General features: G+C 42.6%; 1 protein-coding gene across 7 annotated transcripts; it reads right to left on the reverse strand.

Moving 5' to 3' along the window:
* Nucleotides 1–1,265: 1,265 nt before the first annotated feature.
* On the reverse strand, nt 1,266–23,987 carry LOC138614379 (protein transport protein Sec24C). 7 transcript variants are annotated; one of them, XM_069687785.1, is made up of 22 exons: nt 14,413–14,557; nt 14,241–14,327; nt 13,079–13,789; nt 12,564–12,622; nt 12,051–12,104; nt 11,719–11,830; nt 10,989–11,116; nt 10,686–10,818; nt 10,295–10,404; nt 9,323–9,435; nt 8,922–9,113; nt 7,472–7,568; nt 7,268–7,372; nt 6,925–7,092; nt 6,510–6,606; nt 6,282–6,430; nt 6,027–6,165; nt 5,439–5,560; nt 4,990–5,169; nt 4,138–4,335; nt 3,183–3,272; nt 1,266–1,759 (listed from the first exon to the last, which is right to left on the reverse strand). In XM_069687785.1, the coding sequence occupies exons 3-22, from the start codon at nt 13,740–13,742 to the stop codon at nt 1,619–1,621; spliced, it is 3,051 nt and encodes a 1,016-aa protein (XP_069543886.1). In that variant the 5' UTR covers nt 13,743–13,789; nt 14,241–14,327; nt 14,413–14,557; the 3' UTR covers nt 1,266–1,618. The 7 variants fall into 7 exon arrangements, 4 of the variants coding, with proteins under 4 accessions (XP_069543886.1, XP_069543885.1, XP_069543883.1 ...); XM_069687784.1 differs by having other exon boundaries at nt 10,686–10,821; nt 14,264–14,327; nt 14,413–14,556; XM_069687782.1 differs by having other exon boundaries at nt 10,686–10,821; nt 14,413–14,556.
* Nucleotides 23,988–24,802: the final 815 nt, after the last annotated feature.

Consider the following 24,802-nt stretch of genomic DNA (forward strand, 5'->3'; position numbering starts at 1 on the left):
TTGTTCTCCAACACATATTTCAACAGCACTTCTATCTCAAAGATAAATTTCAGCCAGTCTCTAAGTACTTCAACAACTAGTGGATAAATGAACTTTTTTTTTTTAATGGTATCCACAATATAAACATTCATAACTTTTGTAGTTTCCTAACTTTTTGTTTAGCTCAAACATGAAGTTCACTTTTGTCAATGTGAGCTAAATATCTGAGAAACTACTGCTTAGATTCACATGAAATTTGTTAAAACCATTGACTGTATATAAAAGTGTGTGTCGTGCGATGCAGAAGTGCCTTAGGCTGCAATACCACCGAGTGCCACTAGAGGTTGGCTCCAAAAAGCTTTTGGCTTTGAAGACTCCCATTCAACTTCTCTCATGAAATACAAAGTCAATCATTTTTTTCCACAAGTCATAATAGTGTCGTCTGCTAAAGTCACTCCTTCTTATTAGTTCCATGGTGGTTAATCTGACAGTAATCCAGTCATCAGTTAGATATTAGGCCTCAAAAAGCGGCATGGTTGGGGGCGTGTCTATGATTGACAGGCCTGTGGTGCAGTCAGGTTTCCACAACAGGTGGGCGGGTCTAGTGTCCTCGGAGACGGAGTCAGATTCACCTCCTCACTCCTCCCCAGTTCGTCCACATATGGTCGCCTCTGGCTCCAAAATAGCAAGATGGTGACGGCCAAAATGCCAAACTGGAGGCTTCAGAACGGCGGTTACAAGCTGACGGGTGACATCACGGCTGATTGGTTAAAACATGCATGTTCCCCAGAGGATATAATGGTGGTCTTCTGTGGGCGTTTGCTGTGGTGGAATCATCTGGCCACATCCTGGGTTTGTCAAGTGAATTAGCAAATATCCGCATGCACACGTTGTGAGCTAAGACGCACTCATCTCAGCTCAAAGCGCTGCAGTACCTAAAAACAGCCTCACGAAGCTGCCGCCATGGCCGTAGCCACGTTGACAACGTCTGAGGCCCCCCCCCCCCCCCCGCGACCCCTCGTCCTGCTTCGAGTGCGTCCCATCCTCGCGGCAACATAATTGCAGCCAATCAGCGTTAAAAGCCACTTGGACAGATGAGACCGTTGCTCTCTCAGCTTTGAGTCACAAAATCATCTGCTGTTGCACGATGACGTCTGAAACTTCACAAACTTCAAGGTTCAATTAAAGACTTTATTTATTCACTGAAGATAATCCCACAGAGCATACTGTGGACATCACACACACACACACACACACACACACACACACACACACACACACACACACACACACACATGCGCACACACACACCAATCTGAGGCAGGGATTAGAGAATTGCCATGACAGGAATAAATTAATAGCACATTTTCTGAAAAACTCAGATCCATTCAACGCTGCACTCGTCACACAAACACTGCAGTCACTAAATAAATAGCACTCTTGAAATGTCCCCGTGTACGACAGAATTCTCCAACATCAGGCTTTAAATATCACGAAATGACAACACCGTCCAGTCATACCGCTGCTCCTCCTGTTTTCTCCTGGTTGTTGTTGTTGTTGTTGTTTGCTTGAGGTGAATAGGCTGCAGTGTCCCGTTTGTATGAGGTATTGCACAGAGAGGTGAGTAAATGTGCGTTGGTCATTGCAGCAGTCGGACAGAGTTGACGTGGAGATGGTAGAGGAAGTCTGCGTAGGACGCTCCTCCATTGGGACTCTTGTCCTCCACCAGGTGGCGCTGCAGGGCCTCCTCACAGGTGTCGCCCTGCTTCACCAGCCACAGCTGAAACAGAAAGAAGCCCGGTGGTGTGAGTTACATCCGTCAACGCTCCCCGTAACTCCTTTATCCGGGCAGGGTGGTGTAGATGAGGAGGACGATGCAGGAGGAGGTCACGCCTTTCAAACTGTCTGGGATCTTCTCAAAATGCAAAGTCACTTCTCTTCTGTTCTCTTTTTGGGGCATTTAAATGATCTTTTAGCTGAGTTATTATAAATCTGATCTGGCCCTCTTTCAGCATGTTGCAATTTGTACCTCACTACTTGTGAAAAGACGGAGACAGTAGCCTCATGTTACATGTTGCAAACTTTGACCCCTGAAACCAGGTGAAAAAACGTAAAAGGCGTAAAGCTAATGATCGAACTTAAAAGTTTAAAGTCGAATGCGGAAGACGTTTTTAGGGTTCAGTTAAGATTTTCTGATTTACCTTAGAAGTGTCCTGATAAATGAAGTCATATTTGGAGGTGACGCTTTATTTATTTGTGTATAAAAAATAAAAAAAATGTTGTATAGCAAAGAAAATGTAAATATTTGCATCGTCAGCAGAATTCAATACATCGATGAAACTTGACATAGCCTCGATAATTATCGTTTGGTTTATTTACAGCGTTTCTACGCAGGAGAAATGAGTAGATGGCCTTGAGCTAATGACTTATTTCGTATTTCTTTGTGTGTTTTTCAATGTTTTCAATGTTATGACCCTTAAAAAAAGAAATACATGACGTTCACACGTGACCACATGCACGTGATTGTGCACATGTGAAACATGTATGTTGCCGATGGGAAACGCGGTTTTGGGACATTTTCATAGAGTAATGTGTGAAGCCCATGTAGATTCCCATGTCATCATTTGTGTCATACACGTGGTAAACATGTGTCATACATGTGATCACATGTCCTATGTGGAAAACGTGTTTTCTGTAAGAGTAATATAAAGAGTTAAACAGGGTAAAAAAAACAAAACAACATTAACAGCAGGGCTGAGATTATCAATAAAGAACCAGAAATAATTTAGTGGATAATTTCATCCCTAAAGTAAAATTATTAAAAGTAAATTTCACTAAAATCCTAGTGCAGCTAATTCTTCATATTTACATGTTGCTAGCCAGCTGGCTTACTTCCAAACAGCTGCCGTGTCCACTTTGCTTCTAGCTCCATAGTATAAAACATGAAGTATCTCCGTGATCGGGAAGCTGACGTCAGTGTTCTCGTTAGCTTCTTTGGTCTCTGCCGTCGCAGCTCAAACTTCTGCTGAATCTGAACTAACATGAACGTGACAAACGTGGAAGTAGAATGAGGCTGAGAGACAACAGAGACGTTTAATGGAGGTCACTGAGACGGCCGCTGTGCAACTTAAAGTCACACGTGTTGGTCTGAATCACGATGCTGTTAGAAAGATGCACGACATCAGTAGGAGGCAGCAGCTCACCTTGCGGGTGCAGGATGCCTGCGAGTTCAGTGTGTTGACGAAGGAGCGGATGCTGACGGACAGCGGGTTGTCCAGGACGGGCAGCCTGGTCTGGTGGAGCACACGAACGAAGATACAAAACATGAGAGTCGTACGGTGAACAGTGGCCGTGGTGTCTTCTCACTCCATGCGCCCGGTGTCCGGTCAGAAACTGTATTTTCACCCGTGTGTTTTATCTTTTGGAACAAATCTTGGCCATTATAAAAATAACTGTTACAGATGAACATTTAACACGTTCACGCCTGATATTTTGTCATTCCAACCGATGTCTGAGAAAGTATGAGTTTTATTACTGACTGGCTGTAATCTTTGCATGAAAGTAAGTGTTATTATTCAGAGACTGCACAGTGATGTGCACGGAGCAGAGGGAAGCTACAACTTTCACGAGTAAGTACTCCAAGTTTCATCACTTGATCAACATCAGCACTTGTGTTGCACACCTTTTTGTACGTGTGCATTTGCGATGACATCACGGACCTGAAACTTGAGCGCAGAGTTCACAGCCAGAGAGTCGGGGAGAGACGATCGTGTTGCTATGACGATGCACAACCCTACGAATGTCAGAGAAAACCCACCTGGGTGCTCCTGACCTGAAGGACCTTTTTTAGTCTCTCTGAGATGTGAACACAACTCCAGACATCTCGCCCCGCTCGTTGCTTCGCTGCTGCAGACTTTTTAGAAGCATTTTAAGGGTCTCTTTTGCTTGTTTGACACAAAATTTGATGTGCAATCTCTGCAAAAAAAAAACACGTTTTGGATCAAATGACGTAGCTTGGAATACCTACTCATGACTGTATTTGCTTCCCGCTGCTCTGTGTACATCAGGATAAGTCTTTCAACTTTTTGGATCCACCCTCGTACATGTATCAGCCGTTGCGTACTGTATGCGCGTTCCCACTTCACCCTGATTTCTCACCTCTCCGGAGGGCAGGGAGGAAAAGCAGCTGGTGTTGAAGAGCTCAACCAGCGTGCCTGCTGGGACTCGGTTGCCCACCCAGAGCAGCAGGGTGAGGGGAGCGTGAAGCAAATACAGACATCTGGCGTCCATGTTGGCAGCCGAGCAGCGCAGCGCCTCCTGTGGGTTTGGAGGGTTGGAGCTGTCAGCTGACAGAGGCTGCAAGTGACAAAGGAGGGAAAAACTCAAGAAAATAAATCTCTCCAAAGCGTCCGCGACACATTTCCTGTTATCAAATGATCTGTCCAATGCTGCAAATGCAAAGAAAAGACAACTGTCACCTACTATCTTGAGAGAGAAATAACTTGGACAACTTGTCATCAGCACCTTGGCTGCCTGTGACTAAACTTAAAACTTAAAATAGGACACAGTGCTTTGCTCCATGAAACAGTAAACCATTCCCTTCTCTTCTTCTGTTCTTTTTCTCAATAAAAATGTACAATGTGCTTTTCAATTAGCCACAGGATGGCGTTATAGCAGCACAGGTGACTCACACTTGCTTGCAAAAAAAAAAGGAAGAAAGAAAGAAATCACGTGTAGGCCGAGGGGTTTCTATGTACCTGCCGGCACCGCAAACCTCTTGAGGCCTAGAAGTACATTTGTGCACCGTGTTGAACGGAGGAAATGTCTGTCTCGCTAACATACGAGGTGTCCCAACATTTAGGAAAATACACTTTTATTCAGAATAATGAAATAAATACTACAACAATCCATAAGGAAACCCATCCAGGATGTTGTGGATCCATTTGCTCCCCTCTTAAAACACCCACTAACCCTTCTAAGACAAACTTCCAGAGTGTTGATGGCACTGACCAGAGGCAGCAGCAGCGGGTAGAAGTGGGAGGCGGTGCTGCAGGTGTCCATGGCGAGCACCTGGCAGCGCTGCTGCAGCCGCTGGTGGACGGAGCTCCTGAGGCCCGGCAGCAGCACCTCACTCTTCCTCAGACTGTTGATGTAGACAGGAAGCGCTCGCAGGTACTGAGGAAGGACCAGCTACAAGGTGCGAACAGCGTACAGTACGACGGGTCAAAAATATTTAAATACATTAGGAACAATGGTAAATATAGAAAAGGACAAAACAAAATGAACATGTACTCTTTTTATAATTCTGATAAATTGGTTGTAATTGCTTTTAGACGGTTTGAAGATGTATTTGTCAGAGTGATTTGAATGTATACACGGAAGAATAAATGGCAACCTGTGGAACACTTAGCTAACTATACAACGCATGTTCTCATGTACTTTGTGTGTAATAATCTCACCTGTCCAGCAGACACCGAGGCAGAGCAGCAGTGTTTGCGGTAGGACGCCAACGCTTCTGTCGCCTCCGTCTGCAGTTCCTCCCTCAGCTCCTGCAGAGGGCGCTCCAGCGCTGCACAGTACACTGGACCAACAAAGACAAAGTCATTTGAATATTGTTCGGAGCTTGCAGCTGCAACGTTTATGGAGAATGTTGTGTCTTTGTTTTTAAGAAAAGGGATGATGACAATATTTCAGATTCTGAGGGAATCTATAAATCTTGTTGATCGTAGACTTATGGACAGCAGACCAAGTCATTAATATTTACATTAGGAGTAATATTTATATTTATATTAACGACTGAATATTTTATGTCAGTGGATAAAAGCACTGGATGATCACTTTCATGGCATTATATTGATACTTTTACATTTACATTCATCCCTTCCATGCATTCATACCATTTATCCCTCATTAGATCAACTGCATTTCCTCAGGAGTATTTTAGACCAAACATTATGCAGATGATGATGCTCAGGTTCAGTAAATATTGTAATTTAATAGCGTGTCATTCCTTGATGATCCACTGATCCACAGAGCACATTCCTTACTCTTCTTGCAGTGGAAGGTGAGCAGTGTTTGGGCCTGGTAGTGCCGGAACGCGTCCTGAAGATGACGTGAGCATCGCAGGGTCAGAGTGTGAACCCTGGTCCTCCGCTCTCCTGTCTGCATGCTGTAAGACAGAACAACCTGACACACGGGAGGGAAACAGGAAGGTTGTTACTACGGTAACCGGAATTTCACCTCTGCTGCTCCAACTCCATCCACGACTTGTTTCTGATGTAAGCTGGTGATCATTCACTCACCTGTATGGCTACGCCTCTCGCCTCCTCCAGAGCTCTGGTGTGCGCGAGCTCCGCGGCCACTGTCGTCCGCCTGTCAAGGGTTGCCATGGTGACGTGTCCAGGGCTAGGACCAGGGATAAACAGTCCGTAACAGCCGGACACACGCAAATCTGGCGAGACAGTTACGCTGGAATCACAAGTGTTTATAAAGAGCACTGCCTGCACAATCACAGTGAACAAATCCGTCACCTTTGCTGACAAATATCCGCAGCTCCGCCCTGTACCCTGTGTCCACGTCTACAGTCCTCTTCAGATCACAGCTGAAACGCTCTCTGTCCATTTCCCCCTGTAGTGGACATTTAAAAAAACACCAGTTAAAACCAAATTTATGCAAAGCATGTCTTCACTTTAACTTAGTTACAGCTCAAAGCACTTCCTCTATGTTGCACAGCTAGAAAAGCTCTAACCTGCCAACAGCGTTGCATTTACAAATACACAAAACTTAATTTGACCCCACTCAGCCAACCAGCTGCTGGTCATTCCTTAAATTTAGCGAGAGTGGCAGCAATTTTCTCAGCGTATTTCCCAAAATGTCAAACTATTCGTTCAATAACTATCACAATTCATTACTTTTAATTCCCAGTGGGAGGAGCCGCTGACGTACCTGGAGGTGGCCGTAGGTGTACAGAGCTCCACCTGTTAGATACGGGATGTGCCCTGGCCATGCCCCGCCCACATCTTGCTGAGAGAGGACAAACAGGTGAACGCCGCATCCCTGGCGGACGCACTCCTTGGCCAATGAGACGGCCAGTTCTGACGGCTGAAAGATGGACTGGGAACAACAAAAGAGGAGGGAATCAATCAGGGTTAGAAAGGTCAGAGGTCACTTGCAGGACGATGATCTCACTACTACTTTCTTCTCACTACTTCTGCATCCACAGCTGAATGTTCTGGAGCTAACATGAGTATATAAAGAACAGTAAACTGTGTGTGTGAGTTATATGTACCTTCGGCTTGTTGGGGCCAAAGAACCCTGAGGAGGAGTTTGCGTGTCCCGTCTCTATCAGGGAGGCGGTGTGGAAGATCAGCAGCTTGCCAGGACAGTTCAGGCCCTAGTTAGAAAGATCATCAGCATGTTATCCATAACTGTGCAGCCACGAGACTCAACGAGAAACATGAGTAAATGTAAATATAGCATAGGGTCTTAGGACCTGCAGGACGGCTAGCCCCGCTTTGACAGGCAGCTCCATGGGAACTCCACTGGAGACATCACACTCTGCACTGAACTGAGGAAGAAGCTGCAGCACACTGTCGACACAGACAACATACAGGTTATAAAACGAATGAAAGTAGTCATCACTTCACGACAGAAGGATACAACGGAGAATTGTTTTCAGCAAAGCAGCAAAAAAAAAAATCTAAATTATTTGTTTCTTTCTGACAAGCACAGACAACATTTTCTGGCAGTGAGAATACTAAAGAACTCTTTTATACTTGAGCACACCATGCCTCCCTCCAACGTAGGGAAGATACTGACACCCAACCTCGTCATGAGGTGAAGCAGCATCACTCTTCCTACGAGCAGCTCATGAATTTGACTTCTTTCAGCAACAAATGAGGTTTTAAAATATCACATTTTCATGAAAGGACAACGCATACTAAATCAGCAATGCCCACTTTCAGTAGCTTACAAGATTGCGGGATTTCTATTGTGATGAGATGTTTTGATCTACTAAACCACTGCTCATTGTTTGAATCTACTTCCAGCTGATTTTGGCCACAATTTCTGAGTTAAAACTTTCTAAATTAATAATCAAAAAGCAAAAGCTGAGCTGGTCAGGTTTAGGATGCCTTGTAAATAAAAAAACATAAACCAAAGAAAGGAAAATATTTCTTGTGAGATCGATGTATGAATGACCAGAATTCTAACGCGAGCGCCAATCAAACCGTTCCAAGACCGTTTATGTTTCGCCTGAATGCAGCGCAGCACCATGATGTGCACAGAGCAGAGGGAAGCGATAACCTTCACGAGTAAATATTCCCAAACAATTGTGTTGTCACGGGTGACAAACTGGTGCATTTTCAACACGCTGTGAGCAGGCAAGTGTCATTGCACCACAGTTCAGGTCGTTTGTACTAAATGGGATCACTTGCACGCAGACACAATGGAACTTGGTGTTGGCAGTTAGAGAGACAAATTCACGTTGCCCGTCAGGTCACCTCCTTGGTTTTGGACGGTGACACTCTGCCCGTCTTAAAAACCCGAATGTCACTCGGAACACCTCTCCGAGCTTATCGCTTCGTTGCCGTAAACTTTCTGAAGCATTTCAAGAGCCTCCGTTGCCGATGTCATGAGTTTGACACAGAATTGGATGGGAGCTCTCTGCTCATCGCCATGCTGACGTCGCAAATGCGCACACGGCAGTGGTCCCAAAAGAAGCGTGTAACACAGGTCCTGCTGTTGAGCAAGCGACATAACATGGAATACTTCCTCACAAAGGTGGCAGCTTTGCTCTGCTCGGTGCACGTCACGGTGCTGCTCTCCGCTCACGCTCAACAGGAAGCAGCTTCTGAACTTTCAGATCCGCCCTAGTTTCTTTATCAGTGCGGCATTAAGACTCTGCAGAATACTTCTGATTAAAGAGTCAACATGTTTATTACCTGTCGATACTGCAAATACAGTCTTTGAGGGACACCAGCAGCCCGTCCCTCACAGGAAGCTGCAGGTCCTCTGTCTCCGTGATGACCAGCATGTGTGGGCGGGACAGGTCGGGACTGAGGTCGTACAGGTGGATCCTGCTGTCGTACGTCATCAAACCGACACGGACATCGGACAAGGAATCACCGTCCTCCCTACACAAACAACATGAGAAGATTTCACAGTAGTTTCCAAACCTGCACGGGAGTACTACTGAGCAGGCTGTGAAAGCGTGCGTGCGTGTGTGTGTGTGTGTGTGTGTGTGTGTGTGTGTGTGTGTGTGTGTGTGTGTGTGTGTGTGTGTGTGTGTGTGTGTGTGTGTGTGTGTGTGTGTGTGCATAATGACGTGGGAGTGTGTTCTGACCTGTTCAGAGAGCTGAGCAGGGTGTGTATTTGTTGTGTTACAAACTCCAGATGTCCTCCTCTCAGCGCTGAGGCAGACACATCCACGGCTAGAAGCAGCGCAGCAGGTTCACCCTGAGAAAACACACAACGATGTTCACACACACGACACCTCTCGATAAAATTCAGAAACTAACAACATCTTTACAAATCAGCCATGGATTAGAAAATAACCGAGTAATATCCCAGAAGTCTTCACACTGAGTGTCTCTTATAAAACGAATAAAACACTCACAGTTGGACATATATTAAACAGAAGGTTCCCACAAGTCAAATGTGAAGTTACTTAATCTAAAGGTTGAATTTCAATGATTTAAGTCACAGAAAAAAAATTCCACCTTTGTGCTGATTAGACAAAAACCAGCAGCATTAATAAATTAATTGCCATTAATTTACACATAAAGTTCCTAAAGTTTTTTTTAGTTGCTCAAACAACAAACTAAGCAAAGTAGCTGATGTCAACTATCACTGTTCCACTGGGCTGCAGCCAAGCAGTGATGTTCACCTGGTTCGAAGCTGACGCTGCTGTCAGCTTTATGCAACCAGCAAGCTTCTTACTGTTGGCATGGTGACGAAGGGCTCCGGTGGTTTTACAAACTTTATTTCTGGCTTTGCTATCATTTAGTGTTAAAACCAAATCTTTGGAGTCATTGTTTTGTAGCTCAAACTCTGGAAATGTACATTTTCCAGGCATGTTTGTAGCTACAGGAAAAAGCACATCTTGACATAAGCGATTGTTGCCTAGCAGAAGGGGATAAAACCAATAAGGAAACACACAATATAGAAAAATACTTAATGTAAAATATGACTTTTTAATAAATGGGAACTACAATGTACACATGCAACAAAAAAAAAAGGATATTCCATGAGGTAAGAACAGGTGACGAGAACTATCACGCAAACTAAACAAACGACTGAAGCGAGAGAAGCCAACCTTCTGAGAGTTGAGGATTTCGTACGACCCCATGCTGAGTTCAGGCCTCTTGGCGGTATCAACCCGAACCCCCTCCACACCTTTGGTGGGCTGGTAGTGTTGCCACGGCACTAAGACACAAGATAGGAGACAAAACTGGAGCTGCAAATAAAATAATTCCTGCATTCAGGTTAAAGTCAACAGTTCAAGACATCAAAATGGCTTTAAAATTTGGGACTTTTCTTTCGTTATTTTTGACCAAGAAATCATCTTTTCTTAACTAGATAAACGTTTCATTACAAAATTAGATACAGTGTGAAAACAAGCGGCCATCTTTTCTGTTTGGGTTTCTACTTGTTTGGGTAGATGAGCATAACTGGAAAACTTTCTGTGAGTCGGTGTGAGATCGTACCTTCACTGAGTTTACCACAGAAGGAGCAGTGAAACCTCTGACCACAATCCTGCCAGCCCATCGCCGGGCACATGGAGGCGCCGCACCAACCACAACCCACAATGCACTCTGCTTCTTTACACAGTGGGAGGGGCTTCTGGAGGCAAAAAAAACACACACACACACACACACACACACACATAAAGTACACATTTCTATCTCTACAGAAACCTGACCTCGAATTTATCAGTGTCTGCTTTTTTTTTTTATTTCTGTCTCCACATATATTTGAATATATTATAGAGGAAACTGTTAAAAACCAACCTCTCCAGCATCGTGTTTCACCAGAGGGGTGACCAGAGCTCCCAGCGGCAGGCGGCCGAGCAGCACGGTCTGACCCTCACAGGGAACGCAGTACGAGGTGGAGCGGATGGCGAGAGGACTCGCATTACCTACGACACACACAAGGTTAGTGACGACATGCTGGTTGGATTGAATACAACATAGAGACAGGAAGGGGTGAGCAAACAAAACAAAACAAAACAACACCTGACACGTCAATAGTAACTCAGAACTGAATTTATTTTGCCACTGTTTTCCTTCTGGTAATATATATCTATCTATATATATATATATATATATATATATATAAAACAAAACAACAACATCTGAATTGAGCATGACACATATTTTCAGATCAGACAGGCGTGTTCATCATCCTTTCTTCAGCCTGACCACAACACTTCTGCCAATAATCTGACAGCTGGCTGCATTTAGAGAGCACAAACTGTTCTCAAAACCAGAGGAAAAGCTGTAGCATTACAATTGTTCCTCTTGTTTGATCAATGTCTGATCCTCTTCTTTCATTATTATGTGCAATAATTTGATAAGTACTAAAAAACTTTTACTCTGCAACAAATTAAAGTCACGTTTCAGCCGTAAAGTATGCTTTGATTCATGTCGGTGCATTGTTAAGTTGCCTATCTACAGCCAAAGAACTGGATAAAACAGTGTGATCTCTGTGACACAGATACAGACGGTGTTGTGTTACTACCTCTGTCCTCTATCATACAGGAAGTAGTTGCCAGAGGAGGAAGGTGGGAAAAGGGCTCCGAGACGAAGACCTTGCCGTCCCACTCCGCTCTGTCCTCTGCCATCACCTTCACCTGAGGCCGACAGGGAGAACAAGAGGTGCAAGTTTATCATTCAGCAAGAATGTAAGAACATTTCAAAACATTTAAACCGGTCTCATTGATGTCTCAGTAAATATTTGGATTCATTCATTGGTTATGGCTTAAGTTTAAACATGCATCAAATTACTGATAACCAAAAAATATGTATGAAGAAGTAATTAAGAAATTATTGAAAGAGAATGAAGGAACTTACAGCGCTGGGCAGAAGCTCCGGGTCCAGGCCATAACGGGACTCAGAGCTGGGAGACTGCAGAGAGGAAATATAACCAGTCACTCTCACACGGACACAACGGGACGATACTTCCCCAGAGCCTGAGACTCCATCGTTTTACACAAAGTGATAAGCTGCTGATGCAACACCAGGCTTCGTCGAATTGTTCTCATTCTGAGGGATGAAAATTGTAACGTCAAAGAGAAAATACTTTATTTAAGCCCTACAGCTCTAAAGTTCAATGAAAAATATCTCCAAATTGACATTATCATCCTACATTGTCACAGGTACAGAAAACACAACTGATCATGATGTTCCCCGAGTTGAAAGGTACGTGATCAGCACGTGTTCCGATAATATTTAAGTTTTACAGTAAATCTGGGGAACTGTGATGAACATTCTCCTTCAATTTTTACACATTTTATAGGCCAAATGATTAATTGAAAAATACATTATTCAAAATAAAAAGCTTATGGGAATTAGATTTTTCCCTACCTGCGGTGTGATGGTCCTGTCCTGTACAGTTGCGTCGGGAACAAACTCGTTGAAGGTTCCTGAGGAGAAACAGGAGCTCCAGCTAAATCAATAGACTTAGACTAGACTAGATTTAGACATTATTAATCCCACAGCGGGGAAAAGTAGTCGTCACAGCAGCATAGAAACAAAACAGATGCACACAATATGAACACATTTACAAACACATATACATGAAATAAGATAGATAAAAATAATGATTTTAGAAAAAAATAAGAGCAATGAGGGGGGGTGAGAGGTAATAAGAGAGAGAATAAGTGGTGTGTTTCCATCCAGACGACAGCACATGTTGGAAAGGTTGAAGGTTTTTATCAGTGCTCTGATGGTGTGCACTCTGGATAATGAGGCTAACTTGTGATGTAGTTGTTATGGCTGCTTATAAGTGATTAAGTGGTTGATTTTACCATTAATGCTTCAGGATACCACCCCGTGGTTATACTGTAAGCATATCACGTGCATATTACTAATAAACTTACCTCTAGATTGTGGTGGAAGAGTCCACAGAGGCTGCTGTTGGATGGGGGAGTTGGGCGAGACATGATTGGGAGTATATCCAACAGAAGACCCCACGTTTGGCTGAGGTATAGACGGTGGGCTCCGGTTCACACATTGTCCAGGTAATGGAGGGCTAACGGGGAAGTGGTTTTGCTGTGGTGACTGAGGTCCATTCAGTGAACCGTGGAGTGTGTACGGAGGCGGGACCGGGGGAGGTACTGCTTGGTAAGGGTTGTGAGGGGAATACATTTGTTGGGGGCTGGAAGGCTGCGTCCCTTCGTACTTAAGAGGAAGTGAACATGGAGGTATATTTTGTCCTTGGCTTGCAGCTGGAATCGTGGATGAAACACGAGTATTAGGGATGAATGGCTGCACGCTCTGGTCAGCATTATTAAAATAGAGCATGCTGGGCTGAGTGTTGTTTCTGGACGTAAAGGTCGCGCGGTCGCTCCGGAAGTCGTGGTTGGACGCCTGCAGGTGGCTGTAGACGGGGGTCTGGTCAGAGGGAGAGCCCAGGTTCAGGTGATGAAAGCTGGGCAAAGCGCTGCTGAAGGCTCCTGGAGGTGAAGATGTGGAGCTGCCGTTCTGGCCAACCCACGGCTGGCAGGGTGTCTGGCTCTGATTGGATGCGGGGACGTCCATCATCCTCCATGCTCATCACTGATAGGTGTTTCTCTCTTTAAAGGCGGGACCTAGCGTAGCAACAAAACGTGAAAAAAAAACAAAAATCATCAAGGGGTTGTGATGTGATGTTTTTCTGTCTTCTCTTCCGACTCAGGCCTTCATTTCAAAGTGACAGGGGTTACTGCTGACGGCTCAAGGTTATTGACAAACATTAAAAAGCTCATTTTAGCCATAATTTGGTTTTGATTTGTGACAGCAGCAGTAAGCTGTCACACCAGCAGCAGGTTCCCTAAAACCAAATCATTCAAACTCGTCCTCCACCATCGCAGCCAGCTGGCAGGTCATTCATTTGTTGAATTGCCACTTTAGTGGTGAACGCACGCCAGCAGATATGAGCCCACAACATGTGAGGCGCTGCGCTGGATGACGACGTCTCGACATGAAACGCTGAACAGGAAGTGGCTCCAGATAAACAGCCACGGTGACACAAAGAGATCAATCAGCAAGACGCAACCTTACCGACAGAAGAGGAGACTCGGTACCTTTGGACATCAACGGAAGCAGCAGCTCGGCGTGCGTCGCTAACGTCGGTCTTCATGTTCGCTTCTGCTGCGACGGAAGCGAAACACGACATTATGTTAAAATGCAAAAAATAAAATCCTTAATAATGAGAAAATGTTGCATGTTTAACCTGATTCTTGTGGCCGCCTTCACAAGCGGACAGGTCTGTCAATGTGAGCCTCACTGCAACGTTAACGACATCACGACAACACGCATCCTTTCAAAGTAAAAGCACGAGATTGAGCAATGTAAAAAAAAATGTATATATATATATTTTTGAAAATTCTTAGTTGATAGTTGTTGTTTTTTAAGATTTTTGTAGAATACAGGCGCGACCGAGTGATATACTGCTTTATCATCTCCAGTGCCTTTCAGAAAAGTGTATTTTAATGATCATTTAAAGCGAGCTACATTCTCTTTATAGACTGATAGAGTTTACAAAAATAAAGTAATAAAATAAAAATGTTGGGATTATTACCCGACTATAAATTAAGGTGGTTGATATAAGGTCCTATGGACAAGCTACAACATTAAGACTGCTTGAATTTTTATTTTGCAATATAAAATATATCAAATGGCAGTATATAACTCACAACTGCACAACTCTGCTTACTAATGAGTAACTTTACTCTTGAAATTTAAAGTTCCTTGTTTTGCCAATACGTCTGTATTTTCACATTTTGAATGTGACATTGCTGCTATTGTTGAGTAATATAAAAAAAAAAAAATTGCCAAAGAGATTGTGTTGCACACATGTAAAGATACAATAGTCAGGATGGCACAAATCACTAGAACAAGATGTGCAGCCATTTTATGTGTGGAATAAAAGTTACTCCTCTTTTTGTTCAGAAGAAATGCAATAATATGATTCTTGGCTCTTTATATTTGGTAAATTGTTTTACAAAACAAAAACAAAATACCACATGCCAGTATAGCAAACAGGGTAACCAAAATAAGTTGTTCAGAGTCAGTAAACAAAGAGCAAGAAAAACTTACAAAGCCACCATCCCTTAACTCTGTGTAACAAATCATTCGTAATACATCATTGATAAACAGTCTCTGTGCAAATGAACTGAATACAATGAAACGAAACCAGAGTGACAAATACTGTAATCATACCAAGTTCAGTAAGCATGACCACAGAGAACAGCTTCAAACCATTAACTATAAAAATGATCAATTATCAAGTTGGTTATCCCGAAGGAGGGAAATGCTCACAATGCTGCAGAAGAGATGGACAAGAAAGACGAGTAGTGAGAGAGGAGGGTGACGGAGAAGTAAATGGAAGAGGGACACGTTACACAAAACACCATCTCACATCTAGAGCTGCTGGAAACATCCATCGCTCTGCCGTGGTTCGGCCCCGATACCGTTCTTCGATAAACCCTGAGAACAGCCACTTTGCCTTTTGAGGGCAGTGATCCTGTTTCTGACGTAATCCTTCACACCTTTCCATGAACGGGTCCTCAGGGCTTTTGGCTCGGCCGCGAGACACTGGATGCAGTCGCTTTTCTGAGGCACCTTGTGTCCTTGAATGAAGCACATCAGGTGTCTTTCTACAGCATGAACCTCCACTTCCTCCCATTTATGTTTGGCTTTATAGTTGGATTCTGCGACGGGTGACGAAGAGAAATGAATGAAACTCATGTCGACATCTGCCGTCGCTGAAAGAAGCACAGTTGTTCATCTTTGTTTGTTAGTCAGTCCTCACTGTTGGCATTTTAATATTGAGGTGTTTTGACGTTAGACTGGACAGAGGAGGACAACGGTGAATATATTTCAATATTAAACATGCCCTGCGCTGACTGGAACACTTTTCTTTACAACAATCCATGTAAACAACCAAGGCAATTAAATCCCATAAACAAAAACATAATCAAAATCACCAGACATTATTTGAAGAAAACAAATACAACATGAGGCAATGGTAAAATATGCTACTGGACTAGAGCAGATATACTATGTTCAGCATTAAGTTATACATATATTTGTTTAGTTTCTGTTGTTAGATATTCCCTAAAACAATATGTGCAGAACATTCATATTTGGATTATGTTTACATTTTGTGTTATTACATGCTGGTGGGTTTACAGTGCAATGTTTGGTTGATATTTACAGATGTGTCTGAATAATCCGACGAGGGTTTGTTCATCTACAAAAACTAAAATAAACTTATTTCTCACTGTAAAAAAGACGACAAACATCCGCACAACATTGAGCAGGTGAACCGGGCAGATTACAGACCTCAATAGTACACAAGCTGGGAAGTCAGAAAAAACTACTCTGGGTGAGAATTTTTTTTTATCTTAAAAACAGACAAACTTAAACAATAAACCTGTTTCTGTTTTCCCTGATCTGCTTTCTCCTGTTGATTCTTATAAAAAAAAAAATTGTTCTAATGACTCGTTGTTTATCTAACGTAGGCGAGTGTGACCATCTATTACTGGGAAGAAGTAAAATCTCAGCCAAAGACAACTGAGATGAAACGGATGAAAGCTCGTTAATGCTGATTCTCACCTTGTTCTCCTGATCGGACAGACGTGGGCGGCGTGGTCATGGTGGAGCTGGTTGTTTCTCCGTGTGCTTGTTGATGATACAAATCTGCGGGTCCACAGCCGGCACTGAAGCGTTCGTTGTGATCCCATGAGGGAGCTTGTTGTCCTCTTGCAGGTTGTAATCTCGCTGTATTGAAGACATGAAGGGAGATTCTTCTCATAGAAATTCGTACTTGCGCACACATTTTCTGCACATGCATTACTAGCCGTGCAGCCCTTTGATAGCAGCCGAACAGCCGACACCTATTCAATGTCAGCAAGTTACCCTGCAGCCTCTCAGGATACTTTTTATATCCATCCAGCAAGATCTGTACGACATCAACATCTGGCCCCGTGTCAGCCGAGCGTGGCCCTCAATCTGCTAATATATTGAGCCCTATTACAACATTAACCTGCGACCATTTGCATTAAAATACCAAATTAAACTGACAATTATAAGCTATTCAATAGTCCAATGAAAATTGTTTTGAAATTGCGAGTCTTGAAACTTTTCGGCATCCACTGCTCAGAATTAATTTAAATATCAAGACATCTTTTAAATCAGAAAGTGGTTAACTGTTTTCAAATGATTTAAACTGCAGGCAATTAAAAAAAAAAAAAAAGTCCTGTATCTAAACACTAAATTTAAGAACGTGAAACTTTCCTCAGGATGGTCAGAGAAGCCGTCACATGACTTTATTAAAAAATAAAATTCTGAAAGTTGGTGATTTGCTGCAGTTCTGTTGTTGTTCTGCAGGGAAATTCAAAGTGAGTGGCTGTCAAAATCCTGTCATAGCTTAGTGTCACTAACATCCCTCTAGGTAACACAACTATCGTCACACGACCTTTTTCTTTTTTTTAAAAGAAATTTTAGCATTTACACTTGTGAATCCCGTCCGAACTGGAAAGCTCTTACCTCCGGACTCAATCTCCACATCATCAAGCGTCATGTCGCTGTTCTGTCGCAGGATTTGGACTTGATTGTTCGGGCCTAAAATTTGGTCGGCCTCGTTTTCGTCCAGGTTCATCACCTGTAGCATCGCTGCAAAATGCTTCCGGATCTTTTTGGATGAGAGCGCCGCGGGGTTTTTAGCTCCACACTCGCGGACGAATCTCTGGAGGCAATCTGACCCGTTGTAGGCGGACAGCGCACTCGGTCGGGCAAAGAGGAAGGGATTCTTCCTGGGGATCCCACAGCCCTCACGACTATTAACAAGAAGCTCCAAAGCTGACACCAACGAGGGCTTCAGTAAAACAGGGACCATTCTCCCACAATTCCCTCGGATGTCAACTCTAGCGAAGAAGCCACACATGGTTCTTTCCAAATCGGAGACTGACGTCGCCATGTCATCGAGCTCGCTCGACTTCTTCCGTGACAGGAAAGCGGCGAGTTGAATCATTGATATCTGTCTCGGTCTTCTCCTGTTGAACATGATTGTCCGAGAAAGCATTACCTTGGCCAGAGCGCAATAGTTTTCTACAGAAGGGCTTTCTCTGAGTTTCTTCTCAGCGAGACGATGAACATTCTCCAAGTGGAAATGCAGCCGCTTCACATCCTGAGCTAATGGCACCTGCTTTTCTGTGTTCAGTTTAGTTGTTTTCAGAGTCGTTAAGGCACCTGAAGAAATGAGCGTATTCCATTTCTTCTGGTAGACGGAGAGGAAGCTTCTCGCACACTCAGCCAGTTTTGCGTCGCCACACTTGAGCGCGTTACTCTCAACGATACTGCAGGTCTTCTGCAGGTTGTAACCGAGCTTGAGAGCGAGCGAGGGAATGCTGTACGTCTTGTTTTCTGGGTCGTAGCCTGCCAGGACGTTGACCGCGGACACGACGTGTTGGAAGTTTGAGGGGTAGAAAAAGTCCTCCAGCTTCTGCATAGGGGTGATTTTTTGAGCCTCGAGCACTAGTCTCGCTATTTGACGAAGGTTTTGTCTTATGTAATGATGCTTTTTGACATCGCAACCGTACTGATTAAACATTTGCTCTCCAAACTGCAGGATAACCTTGTCATCCATGACCACTTGGGTCACATCGTCGTATACCATGTCGCTCAGGATGCTCCGAACGCTCTCGCTTATGTCGAAGTCTCCGAGAGTTGCGAGCGCACACCGTGATGCGATGCGCTGTCTCCCAATCTGGGATTCATTTTCATTCTTCTCTTTCTCTGGGCATTTCTTTATGTGTCTATACAAAGCTTTCTTCCCATAAAGACCTCGACAGTAAAGACAGTGAAGGAAGTCGTGGGCTTGGCCGGTTATTTTTGGTCGTTTGCGTACAGCTAGATGTCCCTTTCCTGTTCTCAGAACATCTTTATTGTGTGCAAAGTTTCCCTGGTTTGTTAGTTTGTTCCATATCTTTTGTCTCTCTTTAGAATGTTTGGGAAACTGAAACGCTGCTGCAACTTCTGCTTTGTCACAGTGGACCGTCTCGAGGTGACGCGCCATTTTGATCACGGACTTGAAGCAGAACACGCAGTAATTCCTCTTGTCATAAACACGTTGTGCTTTGGAATTTGTCATCGGCAACACCGAAGGCTTCTTCTGGTTAGTCGCACATGTCTTTTTTAGAGGAGTCCCACTGTTGTCCGTGCACAAGGAACTTCCTGATTTATCTCTTTTCCTTCCTGGGAGAGGAGGTGTTTTGTCAGTGGGGGTCGAAGGACTGCCGTGACTCATTTCGTCTGAAGAGCCGTCGTTGCTTTCACACTTGAAACCATCATCAAAGTCGGGTGAGGAATCAGGATCACCTTCATCTCCTGACTCACCGGAAGCATTTTCCTTTTTCTAAAAAACAAACAAAAACAAAACAGGGAAAACAATTGGATTTAAACAGATAGCCAACAATTTCTGATTGCAGCATTTATATTCCTAATGATATATGACTTTATATTTTTAATTAAGACACAAACATCTACATGTTAACTCGCCACAACTAAATTGAGAAAAAGAGGATTTTGACAAGATCAACATTTGACTTCAAATGAAAATATTTCATTCTGTGATATTTGTATGTTGGAACAGAGGAGTATAAAATAAATACTTTTTCAATAACAGCGTACAAGTGTTATGAAGCTTTGGAACTGGACACCAGCTTCAAAATGTTGATGTTTATGTCATCGATGCAGAGACTGTTAAAAAAACAAAACAGACATACACAGTTTCCACAGTCTAATTAAAAACAGCCAATTTAAACTGGAGAGCTTCTTTATATATATATATATATATATATATATATATATATATATATATATATATATATAGAGCCTCAAATAAAAGCTAAAAAGATATGTCTTAAGTTTTCTTTTGAAAATGTGCACAGAAGTGGAGTCCCTCAGATCCTCAGGCAGGTTATTCCACAGCACAGGACCACAATGGATAAAAGTCGACTCCCCATAAACTATACTGGCTCGAACGAGGAGGTCAGCAGTGGAGGATCTGAGCGATCTTCAAAGCAAGTCTGTGAGGTAGGCTGGTGCCAGTCTACGCAGTCATTTAAAAAACAGCAAAAGAATCTTCAAAACAATTATAAAAGTGACAAGCAACCAGTGCAATGACTTTAAAATATGTTCTCTCTGTTTGGTCTTCGTCAGCCGACGAGCTGCTGCCTTCTGGAAGACCAAACAGGAGGGCATTGCAGTAGTCAAGCCACATTTAGAAGATCGTATCTTAGTATCTTTTGGACAACATAGTATAATGAAAATTTAATTGGTATTTACAATATTTCCCATCACAGTAAAGACAACTAGTTAAAACTGCAGCTGTGACTCCAGAACCAGAGTGAATTAATGAGGAAATCATGAAGTAAATGTTGAACCTTTTGACAGTATATTTGCTTAAGTTTGCTTAAGCAAGGACAGTTGCACTGTGATCTGTAATAAACCTGCACACTCACTTACAAAAGTACAAAATAAGCACCTATATCACTTTTAGTGATGAATAATGTGCATGTGATGCTCATGTATGTGTGTGTTTCTGCTTCAGCACTTCTGTTCAATATTTAGGTCACTTACTGTTTGCCTTATTTTTGCTTTAAATGTTGAAAACAGTGAAAAAACAGATCACTAGCCCACACGCTGGCTTTATTGAGCAATATATATTCAAGAACTGTCTTTTGTTTCTTTTTCAAATCTGCAAGAATATACAGTACTTTGATAGTTTTTTTTCAGAATTTCTTAATATCGCTCCCAAGATTTCATAGTAGTGAAAACTTGCCGTAGCTGTTTTCTAAAGTCCAGGAGATTGTCGTCTCGTGTCTCATTTGATCTGACCGGCAGTATGAAATGTTCCATTTACTATCATGCAAAACAAAAATATGCAGCCAATCCTCACGAGGAGCTGCCACAGGGGAAGTTTTGGGGTATTTTTGCAGGATAGATATCTTAAATGATTCTATTTCATCACATTTGATGCTGATTATGTTTCTGTCAATTAATCAATCAATTGTTACATTTATTAATAATTTCTACTCTCACATTGTTGATAATGACATCAATGGGCTCACATGAAGTAACAAGCCGGAGGAGCTCAGAAGCCAAACATGTACTTGCTTGCAAATGTACCCACATGGAAACTTGAAATGTGTTATAAACTCCTTCATACAAATAAATAAAAAAAAATAAATAAAACATGAACTATCCTGACAGTGTGCAGGTTTATAAACAAACTAACACAAATAAATAAAGGTAAGTACCACTGAGGTTGCTGGAGACATCGGAGAACTTGGCGAATCGCAGGACTCATTTTGGTCATCAGAGAACAAAGGTGGTGAACAATCTGCTGGAAGTTGTAACTGAACAACCAAACAAAGACAGAAAAGAAGATAAGATGTCGGAGTGAAAGTTGATGAGCAGAAAAACATTCAAACAAAAGCACCAGTCCTTTACACGTGGTGGATGATTTAATGTGCGGTCACCTTTGCCTTCCCTGCAGACAGCTGAACTCGGTGTGCGTCTCTGGTGTCATATTGAGATGAATCATCCGTTGATGGGGAAGACTACAAGTGGAGCACGATGGTCTGTGTTACTGTTTGCATGAATTACAGAACTGCAGATTCAGGGTTGCCAGCCTTTTGTTTTTATACATTTCAAGGTGTATTATATCAATATGAAGGGCCAATAATTCACATACGTGTTCACATGTAGTAGTCTGACCCAACACATTTCAGGCCAGGCTCCACACATCAATAAGGCAAAGAACATATTTGTATTCCATCAGGATGTAACTGACAGATTAATAATGACCCAAATGGACTTTGTTGTTATTACTATACCCAGAAATCCACCAAGGATTACGTCGAGAGATGCTAGCTGGAGGTTTTAAAGATAATTGAAAATCTGTGGGTAGATCTTAAAAGAGCTGTGCATGCAAGACAGCTCGGGGTTGTTGCAGGAATGGACGGCTTTTGTAAGGAAGCATGGACGAAAATCCCAAATATGAGAATTGACAGTCTTTTAGCAACAAGAAATGTGACATCTGCCAGAGGGGATGTTACTAATTACTGAATATGTACTTTTGCACATACCACAATGATAAACGCACCATGTCACAAAATGTAATTTCTGACATAAAGAGTAACTAAGCATTCATGTGTGCTGAACATATTGTGTTTTATAGTCCTCAACTTTGAGAAGCTGTGTTTCATTTTGTATCTTTCATTTTATCACATTAAGAGTTCAACATGTGAAAAGCATCAACTTTGACTGCGTTTGAGTAACAAGCACTAATAATGTAAACAAGAGTTCTCCTCTTGTCTTACTGGAGTCTTTGGTGTCGTGCATCGCTGTGGTTGACATACTTGTGCCACCGCGGGCTGTGTGTGTGTGTATTTATGCAAATATATGAGCTGGGGAACAACTACAAGACAGCCAATGACACAGAACGGCAATCAGCAAATCGCTGAATGTTTGTAGCCGATGCAGTGACAGGACGAAAAAGTATCAAGCTCTGGCCGGCACTTCAGATGTATAAAAATTGTATCAAAGGTCAATTTTTAGACGACAGAGCGCAAGAGGCTCAAACTCAGAGATTCTGACATAAATCAAAGCTTTTAAAGACTTGATTTTTTTTTCATTTTTTAAATCTAAGCCTTTTCAAGTACTTTCCAGACCTGTGGTAACCCTGCAGTTAAAAAAAAAAAAGGACATACCTGAACAGCTGTGTGTGGAGACGCCATGTCACGGCACTCGTCTGGAGGCAACGACTCCAGCTAAATGGGAGGAATAAAGTGACGTCAACAGGAAGTGGCTGTGTAGAAGTATCTACAATAATCTGTGTAACAAGGATTTAAGAAACACTAAATAATAACTTTAAGGAAGTGATGACTGTAAAAAAAAAAAAAAATATATATATATATATATATATATAGCTAAATATATATATATATAAATATATATTTATATACATAAATTTTTTTTAATATATATATAATTCAAAATGTGCATAAACAAACTTACAATTTTATCCATCTCCTCCAGTTGTTTAAGTAGTTGTGAACGCTGATTTAAAAGTACCGAACGTCGTCGTTCATTGCTGACCTGAAAGCAGAAAAAAAACAAAATCATTAAAAGGAATAATAAATAGTAGTAAGGAGATGTTGACATGACGGGAGCTCACTAGCAGCATCCATCTGGTAGATGAAGTGACTAACAATGTTAACCTCTGTAGGGACAAACAGCTGTGGAAAAAATGAAAAGTATCTCGACTAAAAATAAGATTTTGTGCATCAGTACTGGTGTTAGCAGCTCATGTCCTCACCATGGCAGCAATGCTGTCCTCCTGTAACGGCTCTTTGGGAGGATGACCAGCTGCGTCTGGGACCGAATCGTTCACAGCTCCTGAGGAAAACACAGGAAGTGACACACAAGCACATCCAGAGTTGTTCAGTATCGTAACATGAACTGCAACACGTGTCTGAACGAGTCGGATCGTCTTCTGACCGGTGAATACACTCAGGAGCAAAGTTGTTCACATTAATATATTCAATTAAAGGTAAAACAGCCCTATAATAAATTCGACCTTTCATTATGGATATAATGTTTCGTTTATGTTTAAACTCTTATGGTGGCGATTCAACTTTCTAGTCCTGTTAAAAGACGCAGTTTGTGCCGGTCTACTGTGTTATCGTTAGTCCACGTCACCGACACCAATAAAAATAGACTTGAGTGTTTTATATATGATATGCACGGATAGACTCTGTACATAAGTCTTAAAAATGAGGCCGATGCGAAAGTGCGTTAAACTGCAATACCACCGAGGCCCACCGGGGGTTGGCTCCAAAAACCCTCTGGCTCCGAAAAGCCTCCGAAGTCTCCAATTCAACGTCTCTAACAAAATACAGACAATCTTTTCTTCTTTTTACGATTTTGGGACCATTCAATAAAGTCAGTCCTTCTTATTAGTCCGTGACTCCATCATTATTTAGATATCAAGCATTTTCTTTGGAGACATCTGTTTTATTGATAGGCCGGTGGTGCAGTCAGCGTTCAGCTAAAGGTGGGCGGGCCTCGTCTCCTCAGGTTCACAGTCACATTGAGCCAGAACCACCGCGAGCTCCTCGCCAGCACCTCCTAATATGGTCACCTTTGGCTCCAAAATAGCAAAATGGCGACGGCTGAAATCCGAATTTGAGGCTTCATAATGGCGTCACGACGTTCACAAACCTCACCGCTGATTGCAGCTTGGCGATATGCGACGTACCGAGACAAAATACAGTATTGATACACAACCAATCCACGGTGTCTCATAATAATAATAATACACGATCAATACATGATTTCCCCCGATTCTTAGAATAACGCCTTTAATTCACGACGTTAATCCTAAAAACATTTGCAGATGTTTTTGCCTCGTCTACCAGCCCGGCGAGTCGGACCTCATGAAGAAAGTTTGTAAAAATCGTATGTAACGACTCTGCGTCACCACAAAAAATGTGGACTTCAGCTGAGATTCTTAAAAGCAACTGAATATCGAATTAATTACTTAATCACAA

Source organism: Brachyistius frenatus, unplaced genomic scaffold (genome assembly GCF_029030835.1).
Source record: "Brachyistius frenatus isolate BFR_SWC_R1_liver_20210118 unplaced genomic scaffold, ASM2903083v1 Contig_491, whole genome shotgun sequence".
NCBI lineage: Eukaryota > Metazoa > Chordata > Actinopteri > Embiotocidae > Brachyistius > Brachyistius frenatus.